Raw genomic sequence first — 12,702 nt, 5'->3', positions numbered from 1 at the left:
CACCTGCTCCACATCCAGTATATGAAGTATCCAGGTAGAGGGTACTCACCTTGTCTGACACACCACTGTAGCTGCGTGAAGATGTCAGCAAGCAGTACCTCGCTGAGAGGCTCGTAGAACTGGGTGAACACGTCACAGATGGCGTACAGCGCGTGGTTACATGTTGTTGTCATCCACTCCGTTTTCTGAACACCAATCAAACGCAAACAGATGTGACTCAAAGCCTGCCGTTGTCGGTTTCGCCAATTAAATTGTGTACAAAATGAATTCAATTACTGTCACATTCCCCCTTTTAAATACTGTGTGTTTATGCCTTCTACTGGCTGTGTGTATCCAACACTAGACAAGCCCAGTTCAGCCTGACTGTGCACAGAGCTTGCCAACTTCCCTCTTCTTTGTGATCTAATCTCTGATCTGTTCTAGCTGGCAGTAGTGGCAAACTACTCTACAAGAGCACAAGAGTGAGGCTGATGTTAGTTACATAATATACGTAGATGTATAGAGGCAACAGGATATGAAAAGGAGACTACAGAAGATAAACAATTTACTGTCACCATTGGGTAAATAAATTCGACAACTGTCTCCGTTCTGTCTGTTATAAAAGCTTGGCAACTTTCAGTCCAGTTACATTAAAGGCTATTTAGTTGAATGAACTCAGTAAAATATGCCTGAACATTGCTGGCTGAGGGATGATGTAGACGTAAACATTTGTGTGTTGATTTTGTCAGGAGAGCAAGGAAATGGGATACCTGGCAAATGGTTGGCTGTCTAGCAGAAATCTAGCAGAAATCATGTCTGTATGTTTTCATGTCTTTAGTGCTGGAATTTCCCCAGTGGGATCAATAAAGGTCTTATCTTATAATATCTTATCATGCATGCGCGTTTCAACAATGTTGAGTCAGTCAGTCAGTTACTGACACTGACTATTATAGGCCACCACACATTAATTTTGACAGCTGATGCGACGTCTCACCTCTGTCTGCTGCTCAGGCAGCTTCATGTTATCAAAAATTCGGAAGACAATTCTGAAGAGGTCGTGCCACCAGTGCTTCTCAAATGTGTGTCCGTAACTCTTCATGATCTCAAACATGACCGTCAGTCCCCTGTCACAAAAACACAGACAAACATTTAGGCATCAGAGTAGGTTGTATCGTGGCTCCCAACAACTGCCCAGATGGAGACAGAATATCTAAGATGGACGTAGACTTACTTGACTGCACTCAGCATTGACTCCAGGACCCCACCTTTGTTATACTAAGTGATACTAGATATTGTGTGTTTCCAAGCAGAGAGCAGTCAACCATCAAAACTAGCTCACACTATTAGTTTGTTTTCCTCTCAGTACTCTTAAAAGCCTATTTCTGATACATATCAGCTGAATTGGAAATCATCAAATAATATTTTCCCGGTGTTCTGGATCAGGTTAGCAAAACCACATTGTATTAAACAGCCAATGCCGGAAGTGATGTTGCCGGGACACGGGTAAGTATAGAGAACAATGTCTGCAAGCATCAATTAGTACTATTGTTAGCTTCAGGTCCTCCCTAAAGGGCTTTCTGAATAACAGCTGGTCCTGATTTGTATTTTTGTTTAAATGTAAATGTACTTCATATTGCTTTTTATTGTATGCCCCCACTTGTCTCATCGTCAATAGGACCACAATGGAAATAAGCTCCAACATCCTGAATGTTTTGTACACTGCAGTGCATTGTGCTATGGTCCTACCGGGTTCTGACATCCAGCTTGCAGCGGTTAATGATGCAGGAGAGCTCAAACAGGATGGGGAACCAGCCTCGAACCCACACACGGTCACCGGGGGCCACATTCATGTCATCACTGGTGTACTCTCTCAGAGCCTGGACGGGGTGAAAAAATGTAAAAGTGCTTGGTGGAACAAAACTGTCTGGGTGGATTTACAATGTTGCATAACACCTTGTATATAAATCACACAGCAGGATCTATGTCAGTATCATCATCATTGATGCAGTGGCATCCAAACTGAACGTTATGTACAGTACCCTGCTTATTAGTTGCCCATCGTCTCTCCCATTTAGAATATTTACATTTTAAATTGATGGCGATTTGTATTTAACAGCCTTGATGATCCTTTCTGTGACAGATTGTAAATAAGACAGGTAGAGTTGGTAAACAGACATCCTCATGTTTTTGAGAGCTTCTTGCTAAAATAATTCAGTATTCTATAACCTGGCAAGTCCCCATGACATGTAGATCTGTTGTCAACTCTACGGCATTGTGTGGGCGGTTTATGTGGACACGAGTCCCTTCAAAAAACATGTATAAAACTGGCTCTAATGGACTATACTGGCTTTCTTTTTTGTTTTCTATTAGGCAAAAGTACCTGGTACTTTTTTAGTTATCATCGCCATTGAGGTTCCAAGTGAGAGCTGGTGATACCAACAGATGACATGAAAACAGTGCAGAATCGTCACTGTTGCGTAATTGTGTCAGACTACCCTATAACTGCATGGAAGCTCCCAAATACTGTTGACAAACTTTTAAACTAGGCGGTGTAAAAGTGACATGAATCATTTCTGAGCAACTGTGTTTCTTGCCTAAAATCTTATCAGAAACAGTTCTTTGTACAGTTGAAATAGACCGCAATAGCGTTAGCATTGTTTAGCATACTCTAGTCTACACAGTCACACACTATACTGTACAACTTTGTTGAAAATAGCCGATCTACAAGCTCATAAGGCGCTGCATTGCGACACGTTGTGAGCTTGTAGATCACCTATTTTCGCAGAATGTTTCCCCCAGAATAGGGATGCTAGGGGTTCATGGTTAAGGACAAGGAAGTCACAAATCAACATTTGGTGTGTGGCGCTCTGCAACGGCTCCTACCTGTGGCCTCTCTGAGACATATTTAGCACAGTGGCGTATGAGCCTGATGGCCTCCATGCTGGTGTCAGGGAAGGCAGCGTTGCACACAAACTCTGACAGACACTTCACTGCATCCTGGAACGAGTCGATGGCAGCTGCAAAGTGCTGCTGGAAGGTGTTCACTGAGGGAGGGAAGGAGGGAGAGATAGGCAATAAAAGACAAAACATGATCATGCCGTTCTTAAATCAGTCAAACCATAGATACTATGGAAAAGGAAAAGCAAGAAATACATGACATTTTTAACCACTTTCAACCTGGTGTCAATGTAGGCGAAAATGATATATAAATATATTCTTTTTGTTTATTTTTTAATAAATAATTTAGATTGGCTATTTTCAAATAGCCAAAGTAGGGCTTAAGTGGTTAACATGGATTCAAATCATTCTCAAGTAACAAGTACAGTTGCAACTCGGGTCTGTTTCACTAAGAATAGAGGGTTTAAGTGGTTAAGGAAGTTTGGGGAACTCCACATGCGTGTTAACTGACAACATCTAATATAACAACATCTAATGTAACTTGGTGTCCGGTTGAAGCTCACGCATTGTTTGTTCCTGCGGATAAGAGACTCCACTACAAACACTTACTCACTCTACCTCCACACCTGGTGTTTACAGTTTGATCCATCAGGATAAACAGCCCCTGGGAAACAGCTGCTGTTAATACTCACTGACTATGAGGCCTGTGGTCTGGAAGGCCAGCTCCACTATGGTCTCGTCGTGGTCGGACGCTGCCTGGTGGAACACTGAGAAGATGTTCTTCCAGCCTGAGCGGATGTTGGCTGCCTGGGAGTTCACCATCTGGGCCACACACCTGATCACCATGTCCCTGATAGTAGGAGATCTGGATGGGAGAGAAAGTGTGTGTCATATGAGTGCATGCACGCAGTGTGCATCATTTGGGAATTTGTGGAACATATAACCTATTGGTCAATTTTGTGAGTTTAAGGTAGAGATGGGACACCTGACCTAAACCCGTCGGTACGCGATGGTCCGGGCTCGGGTCAGACGCATATCGATAATTAACCCATTAACTGCCAGAGGTATTTTCATATTTTTTTTAGCCAGTGCCAGAGTTTTTCATTGAAAAAAAAAGGTACTCAGGAGCCGAGTTACAGAATTTTTAAGTTTTAAGTTAACAAGGAAGTGGATAGGAGTCTAGATCTTCGAAAAATCATATCTCCTTGGTCTTTGGGTCAAATTGGAAAAAAAATATATACGCGATTGGCACGTGGCGGCTTTAAATAGGTTTGCGTAGATCTACGTGATTGGCAGTGAATCAGTTAATGGTCAGGTTCGAGTAAGGCTCGGGTAATACGTGGTCGGTCTCGGGACGGATTCAGACAGAAAACAATCGGGCCGGAACCAGCTCTAGTTTAAGGTACATGATTCCACCACCATTTTCAACATCTTAGTCAAAGCCACTTTTGACTCAACATCATCCAATCTCTGACATGCCATCTCTCAATCATCCTCCAGCAAAAGGGATTTGCCATCATACTCCCCAGTATTTCACTGCCTATGTGTTTTACCATATAAAGCCATATATACACCATATATTTAAATCTAGGAGAATTATATTGTGACCCATTTTTAAAGCCTTGCATCTTGGTACCTGTTCTTCTTCATGATGTGTTCAAATGGCCGGAGGAAGTCCTTCTGGAAGCGGAAGTTGGCCAGCTCTCCTTTCTCCAGAAACTTCATGGACAGCTGCCTCAGAGAGTCCACCGCAAAGATGGCTACGTCCTCGTTAGGGTTGCAGCCCACCTACACGGGATAAAATGATAATTCCTTTAACAGGTCCGTTCATGAAAGTCCTTACGGTCTTGTTTCCAATGAGGGCCTGTGAGCAATTAGGGGTTAAGAGACTTGCTCAGGGACAAATTTCATTTCATCGACACATTTGCTGGCCTGGCCTGGAATCGTACCTGGGGCAACCAGGGCCTCTGGCTCCCTAGGCGGGCTCACTAACCACTCAGCTATGGCCGCCCCTAAGGTATGCATCAAAGATCAGGAAGGAAAATGTATGTTTGGATCAAATTGTTTCTGGTAAAAACATACATTGTAGTCTATGCCTCTAGTTACAGGGGGAGTTACAGATGAAAATATACTTCAAGTTTATCTTCTGCACCACCTCCCTCATGTACTGACCTGACAGCTGGCTGAACTGACCTTGTTAAAGTGGTCTCCTATGACCTGCCAGATCCTGGACCACTGCAGCCTGATGCGGTTCATGTTGTAGTAGGAGATCTCCACTATCTTCTGCAGGCTGAACATCCTGGGTTGATGGGCCGAGGCCAGCTCATCCATGGAGACCGCACACAACCACCGCACAAAGTCCACTGAAAGAAATTACACCAAATGACTGTCAGCTGTCTGCCAGTAAACACACACACACACACAAACTAAAGGAAATAAAACACGTCAGAATTCAAAGTCTGTTACACAAGCATGGTTCAGCAACACAGGTTGTGAATGTCCAGTCGCTCAGATACACATGCAGCAGAGAAACAAACAGAGATAAAACTGTGAACTTACCAATTGCGTTTCCATCTAGCCTCGTGGAACCCGTGAAGATCCTACAACAAACAAGTACCAGGTTTACAATTTGTAAAACACAGACATGTTACCAAAATCATATCTATTTAGCTTACTTGAAATTATACATAAAACTGTATTGATCCTAAATGACAGTGTCTGTTGTTACATCAGTCAGTAAGAGGGAGACAAACAAAAGAAGGAATAAGATCGCTATAATCCATAAAGAATACTCTTGCTGTACATAGACAAGGGTATTTCATGCAGCATAGATGTCTTATCAATGACGCTCATAGATTACAAGCACAGTTACAGCATATATCTTTATAACATACATGACATCTTTATATTGTGCAATGACACTTTCCAAGAACCTACAGTGATCTATAAGTGATTATGATCTTCTATAAACACGGGCTTCAGATAATACATAATTTATGTTATGTGTATCACCTGTCCACGGCAACAACTACACTTTGAGAGCTGGTCTCCCCCACAGACTCCTGGATTTGTGCCATCTGTTTCCTCTCCTGTCCGCCCACCAGGGTGCCTAGCAACAACACGCATTTAACACACGGCTGCATGGCATAGACCAAACACATGTATTACTGTCAAAGATAGAATCAAGATTAGGCAGTGTCAATATGTGCGTGCAATCTTGTTTCTATCACTGAATGCTGCAGCGACTCCCAAGACAGAGAAAAATAGGGTATTCATGCTGTCCCTATTTGAGCAAATTTCTATGCATTTTCAAAAATGGTCCAAACTGTAGATGTGCATGTGTAGTTTTAAAAATTGCAGAGATAGCAGATCTACAATGCGACCCATTGTGAGCTTCTAGATCAGCTATTTTCCATATATTTGTCATACGACAAAGTATACAGGGTTGTATTAGGTTACATGTGAAGTAATCAAAAAGGATGACAAAACCCCCATCAGAGTGAGAGTGTGTGTGTGTGTGTGTGTGTGTGTGTGTGTGTGTGTGTGTGTGTGTGTGTGTGTGTGTGTGTGTGTGTGTGTGTGTGTGTGTGTGTGTGTGTGTGTGTGTGTGTGTGTGTGTGTGTGTGTGTGTGTGCGCGTGTGTGTGTGCGTGTGTGTGTGTGCGTGTGTGTGTGTGTGCGTGAGTGTGTGTGTGGTACTGCACTGTACATGCTGCTTACCCAGTCCCATGGGCATGAATTCCTCTGTTCCAGAGGGGAATCCCTTGATGCTACCCTCCCTTTCTCGGGCCACCCCTGAAATGTAGCGAGTCTTCACCCCTGTGCCGATCAACTGGGCGAGCTCCAGCTGACTGATGCACCTCAAAATCTATGAACAGACCCATACAGAATCAGTCAACACTGCTAAAAGGCTTCACCACAGCGGGTTCTACAATTTAGGCATTTAGCAGACACATTTAGTAGACGCTCTTACTTACTGTAAGCAAGGACAACATAAGATAATACATCAAATGCATAGAAATAGTAATTTAATAATAAAGTAATACATAAGTATATAGGGATATGACAGGACTGACCAAAATTATTTTTGAATATTCTACTGATCTTAACCACTTTGAAAATGTAAAAAAAATAAACAAATAGCCGATGTGACGCATTGTGAGCTTGTAGATCGCCTATTTTTTAACATACCGGTATTTTGAATATTTTTTTAAATTTACACCTATAGTGATACGCCTAAAATAGGGACATCATGGTTAAAGTGGTTAAGAACAACTATTCAACTATATCCACACCGGATCTTGGTGGCTGGAGTGACAAGTGCATGAGAGATTAAATAGGCAGTTAGATTAGTTGAATTTAATTATTTTAGACATCAGAATCCGTTTACCCATCCTTTTCAAAGTGTCCTGTGCCTCTTCAGAGTGAGTCTGGCATAAATACTGCCACCTCGACCCGGCCCCAGATAAGTGGAAGAAAATGGACGGATAGATGGACGGACGAATGGACGGATGGATAGGCTCTCAAGCCACCCCGCACATCACAACAAGCAGGCTAGCCCCATGTCATTCATAGAGACTTGCCTCGTGCCAGGAGTTTCCCAGGTAGTTGCCGTCAGTGTGGGCCACAGTAATGAGGGTCTTGATGGTGTCGATGTTCTTCTGTTTCATCTCTGTGATGCTAGAACTGGCTGTCAGGAGGGTGAACCTGGCAAGGGCCTGAACGTATGCATCACGCTCCAACTACATAGGGGAAGGACAACATAATTGCATTGTGGAGACGTTTTGTGAGAATAAAGAAGAACTGTCAACCAGTTGGATTGTTAAAGATCCCATGACATGACCAGAAATCATCATATTTCATTCTAAATGTCACATGGTTTCTATGAAAACAGTCAGCTAGGGCTGAACATATCACGGATATTGATACGGCAGCGCCTTTAGAGATTCTTGGCAGATGATGTTTACAAGTGTCAATAATTCAATCAAATATTCAAGCGGCCACTTTTACAAGTACAAGTTAAATGGCACTGCATAATGTATCAAGTGTCCAGTGTTTGGACGTGACACTAAAATCAAAATAATGTTCATTCATGCATGCATGAGGCTAGAGAACAGATTAACCCATTAATACCTGGAACGCATCTGTGTCACTTTAGATTTCTTTGGCTATTCAAAAATAGCAGATATACAAGCTCATAGCGCGGCACCGAGTGCCGCGCTACGAGCTTGTATATCTGCTATTTTTGAAAAAATCTTGAAAAAATCTTTTAATTTTTTTCAAAAAACTGTTCGGATTTAGATTTTTTTTAAGAATGGCCTCAGGTCTTAATGGGTTAAGTACGGGTCAGCAGTGAGTACAGGTGGTGATCGGACCTGCATATGGAAGATGCAGGAGATCCTGATGGCACAGCGGATGCCCTCCAGACACAGGGAGGCCACCTCTGGGTCGTCACAGTCCTGAAGCCCCACGCTGAACGCTGCCAGCAGGGGAGTCCATGCCAGCTGGAACACACGTTAGAAACAAACATTAGGCAAGCTTTTCTTTCCATTATTATAGGCCCGCACTGTCGCATCAACACTTGAATGTCACCTGAAAACGCACTTCTTCTGCAATCCCATTTTGCATCCGCATTTGTAAATATATGGTTTAAAAAGGTTTGAAAAGTAGTTCAACAGGAATACCAATTAGCAGTTGAAAGTCACTCATAAAAGGCCAAACAATTTAGTCTTACAATTTAAACCTGATTTATAATTTGTCGTACTATGGTGTCGTGTGGTGAAAATAGCCAATCTACTGTACAAGCTCGCAACGCGTTGCATTGCAATGCATTGTGTGCTTGTAGATCTTATCATTTTCCAGGGCTGCCAGGTTGAAAGTGGTTACAGTAAGGCATACCTGCCAGGAATCAATTCACCTAAATCCCTAAAGTCAAACACTGCTGTCACGCCTTGTTGTTCCTCGCAGGCTATACAATATATAGGTGCTGTTACCTTAAACATGGGTCTAACGTGCTCCAGGTGCGTAGCGCTGAAGAAAGGGGACTGTGCGTGGCTCACAGCCTCCATCAGAGCCTTGGCTGTCTTGGCCATCTGTTCCATCTCCAGGTTATACAGTAGACGACGCTGCTTCTCACTAGCTACATCTGACAGGGAAGGAAACACGGTTCCTGTTATTTTGAACAGATATGTGTTGGTCTGTCATGTCAGTGCTGAAAACTGTAAATAGTCACTGTGTTGTGATGTACTGCATTTTGAATCATGGGCTTTATACTGATCTATATGATATTCATGAGTCAACTCATTCACTGCCACTGACGTAAAAAACGTAATTTGTCCCGTTTACCAATCCTGCCACTGACGTATTTTTTTTTTTTTTTTTTTTTTAGGTTTTTTTTCAAATTTGACCCAAAGACCAAGGAGATATGATTGTTTAAAGATCTACACTCCCATCCACTTCCTTGTTAACTTAAAACTTAAAAATTCTGTATCTCGGCTCCTGAGTACTTTTTTTTTTTAAATGAAAAATCTCTGGCAGTGGGCAAACGCGGCCAGCAATAATTGTGGCAGTCAATGAGTTAATATCATATTATAAGTGAATTACAAGTATTACAAAAAACAATATTAAGGGGCGTCTGGTGGCTCAGCCAGTTAACGCAAAGACCAAATGCTCCTTGTGAGTTGCAAGGACCAGAGTTTTTAATTAGACTTCGGTCATGTCTTGCAAGTTTATCCTATAGCCGCTACAGATCCTGTAGCCCATGCTAATAAACAGCATAAATTTGGGAAAAGTTGGTAAAATAATTGGCTTCCTCACTCCCTGCATGTCAATTGTCAGTGCCCAAGTGCAATCGATTGGTCAACCCACTGAGGAGATAAACACATGAGGACGGACTGACAGACGTTTGTTCATTTAATAGTAGGACGTTCCCTTTCTGTTAGAAATCGCCAGGTCGATCCATTCAATAAATTGACCCTTATGGGTCTATTTTAACACTCACAGAGATAGGGGATTTTTCTGTGCATCCAGGTACTCACTCTGCTTGCTGGACTTGGGTGTGATAGAGTACTCCTTGCTCTCCTTCATGGCGATCTTCTTGCCGGCGATCTCGTTATATATAGAAGACAAGTACTCCTCTGGCAGGTCCTTGCTGTCGTTGATGCCCCTGTTCATCTTGATGTACTGCTCTTTGGTCATCTTGTTCTTCACCTGCAGGGGAGGAGGAGGGAAGGTAAGAGAGAATATATATGCGGTCTAGATGTACATTGTAAATCATGGTTTTCTAAGTGGAGTCCTTGATAGTTAGGAACCAAATGGATGGCGATGACGATGGCTGTGGGATGGACGAACTGAGGCATCAAAGCTAATGCGACGGTTCTTACCTGAGGACTATGCAGGTCTGTGGTCAGCATGATGATGGAGTACGCCAGGACATAAGCGGTGTCTGCACTGGCAAACAGAGTCTGTCTATAAGAGAGAATGCAAGCATGCACGAGCGTTAACAGTAGGACAGTGTATCATCTTTAGCTTGTTGACTGTGAATATCTATCCTATCTTCTATCCTAATATTAAGACCCAACCAAAGCAACATTATCTGCATCGCTACATCTTTCAACATTTCCTCAAGTCTTACAGTGTACATTTTGTCTATTGAATACAATTGCTAACACACAGCACAGTAAAGTAAAGTCTGGGCTTGTCTTACCCCTGGTTGCACTCAAGGTATCGTGCAGCGAACTTCTCCATGAGCCTGTCAATCTTCTGGGCCTCTCCAGGCAGCCTGAACCCCTCCAGGAAGGCCCTGAGTGCAGAGACAAAGTCCCGGCCACAGAAGTCCAACTGGTCCACATAGCAGTACATCACCTCAATGTTGAACTTGATGTTCTCCCCCAGGTACTCACCCACCTGGGTCTGTGGGAGGAAAACGTGTAGGGGACAGATAAGAAGAAGGGTGGACTAAACGCCATAGATAGTGTTACCATGTTAACATTATCATGTTGAAGGTAAAACATCCGCACACTGGTTTAAAGCTCCCAAAACTTATTTTATTAATGGCGCAACGTTCAGGCAGAAAGACCTACCGTATAAGGTCGAAACGTTGTGCCAACGTTGCACCATTAATAAAATACGTTTTGGGAGCTTTAAACCAGTGTGCGGTTTTATCTTCTCCTTGATTCTTGCCTAAATACAGGTACAAGATGTGCACACCATCTCCTCTGTGAACATTATCATGTTAACATGACGGGCCGCCTGTAACAGGACTGTCACATCTACATGCCAATAATAAGTTGTTGGCTTGTAGATATGTTCTTGTCCTTAAGCAACACAGTTGCACAACAGAGGCTTTAGTAGCCTTTCCAGACATGCTTCCATCTGTACAAACACCATTCAACACTTCTAGCCAATCTAGCCAATCTTCCATCATCATCCCAACTGCAACTATACACAATTCAGAAACCACCCCTCATTTGGCTGCAGGGTTAATGAAACAAAGTGTGAAGAAAACTTGAATATATTACACTGCCGACAGCGTCCCCTTTAAAAAATATATTGCTTCCAGCGGCCCCAGACTTCTCTGTACCGCCCGTTAAGAAACACTATTCTATTCTATAAACTACACATATCTCTATGTGCGTGCGTGCGTGCGAGACTAATCATCTTCAAACTTTGTGTGTATGGCAGAAGTGGACCCGGGTGGGTGCGGTGCCCAGTCTGTCGGTTGGATCAGCGGTTCTCCAAAAATGTCTATAAATGCACATAAGTATATGGAGATCCCTAGTACTGCCGTAATAGACTGGCCTCCAAGTATTATGATAATAGTTAACTGCACTAAGTACTCTGACAACAGGTTTAACGGGTACTGCATAATGTCTTTATAAATGCATGAAATCTTTTTCATGCGTGCTTGTGTCGAGAGTCACTCACTGTATCCAGTCTTTCCTCCTGGTGGAGGAACTGTGCAATGTCCTCGGCTGTGCTTCCCAGCATGCCCTGGTCCTGCAGGTACTGGATGCCTCGCTTTGGCTTCTTGTTGAACCTGTGGGATGTGGGGGAGTATGGCAGAGGTTACAAGCTGTGGCACACATCTACTGTAGGATAATCATTCACACACAACCTGACACACACATGTGGGATGGGCTTACAAAACAGCCTCTCTTCATCACTGTTCCTGGTCCTGTGGACCAGGAACATTACTTTTCAATTCTGCCAGATAGCTAATTGCATTAGCCTAAATGTAAATAGGAATGGACCAGAACTGAGAACCATGGTTCTGAACAATGTCCATCTAAGATTAAGTTTCAATCCAAATGTGTGTGTGTGAGTGTGAGTGTGAGAGAGAGAGAGAGAGAGAGAGAGAGAGAGAGAGAGAGAGAGAGAGAGAGACAGACAGACAGACAGGACCCTTCAGAAATATTAACCACTTTGTCGTACAATGGTGTTGAGTGGTTAAAACAGCCAGCATAATAAAAATAGCAGATACTAGATCTTCTATTTTTGCTGTTTTCATTTTAAATGACATGCCCAGCTAAAGCAGGAATGCCAGATTGGAAGTGGCTGAACAAGAGACAACAAAAGGACAGCCAGTGCAGTTTGAGTGGAGGCTCACAGTTCGATGCCGTGCTCGATGATGTCCTTCTGCTGCTTGATGACCTCATACTGCTCTGGTTCATGCTGCGAGGCCTGGATGTTGGAGGACACGGTGGAGTCCAGGGAGCTGGCGCTGTCTCTGCGGCCAGCCAGGTGTTCGGGCAGCTTCAGCTCAGCCCCCTCGCCGTCCCCTGTGCGCTCCTGGCCTGGAGGTGGATCGCAACGCACATGCACATAA

At 43.3% G+C, this 12,702-nt stretch overlaps 1 protein-coding gene across 1 annotated transcript in view; it reads right to left on the bottom strand.

Annotated features, from left to right (window-relative positions):
• The window catches only part of arfgef2 (ADP-ribosylation factor guanine nucleotide-exchange factor 2 (brefeldin A-inhibited)), a 42,414-nt gene that overhangs the window by 11,415 nt on the left and 18,297 nt on the right, over nucleotides 1-12,702 (bottom strand). Inside the window, exons 14-31 of the mRNA XM_080445531.1 lie at nucleotides 12,484-12,670; nucleotides 11,802-11,913; nucleotides 10,582-10,787; nucleotides 10,259-10,343; nucleotides 9,914-10,085; nucleotides 8,870-9,021; nucleotides 8,252-8,380; nucleotides 7,460-7,618; nucleotides 6,597-6,744; nucleotides 5,890-5,986; nucleotides 5,437-5,477; nucleotides 5,071-5,240; nucleotides 4,514-4,665; nucleotides 3,570-3,742; nucleotides 2,863-3,023; nucleotides 1,726-1,856; nucleotides 974-1,103; nucleotides 50-185 (exon numbers count right to left, since the gene is read on the bottom strand). Of these exons, the coding sequence (XP_080301657.1) occupies nucleotides 50-185; nucleotides 974-1,103; nucleotides 1,726-1,856; nucleotides 2,863-3,023; nucleotides 3,570-3,742; nucleotides 4,514-4,665; nucleotides 5,071-5,240; nucleotides 5,437-5,477; nucleotides 5,890-5,986; nucleotides 6,597-6,744; nucleotides 7,460-7,618; nucleotides 8,252-8,380; nucleotides 8,870-9,021; nucleotides 9,914-10,085; nucleotides 10,259-10,343; nucleotides 10,582-10,787; nucleotides 11,802-11,913; nucleotides 12,484-12,670 (2,541 nt within the window). The remainder of the gene's footprint in view (nucleotides 1-49; nucleotides 186-973; nucleotides 1,104-1,725; nucleotides 1,857-2,862; nucleotides 3,024-3,569; nucleotides 3,743-4,513; nucleotides 4,666-5,070; nucleotides 5,241-5,436; nucleotides 5,478-5,889; nucleotides 5,987-6,596; nucleotides 6,745-7,459; nucleotides 7,619-8,251; nucleotides 8,381-8,869; nucleotides 9,022-9,913; nucleotides 10,086-10,258; nucleotides 10,344-10,581; nucleotides 10,788-11,801; nucleotides 11,914-12,483; nucleotides 12,671-12,702) is intronic.

Source organism: Gymnoscopelus braueri, assembly GCF_963280865.1.
Source record: "Gymnoscopelus braueri genome assembly, chromosome: 12".
In the NCBI taxonomy this organism is placed as follows: Eukaryota; Metazoa; Chordata; class Actinopteri; order Myctophiformes; family Myctophidae; genus Gymnoscopelus; species Gymnoscopelus braueri.
Note: the sequence above shows the minus strand (reverse complement) of the source record. Positions and strands in the feature narration are given on the sequence as shown.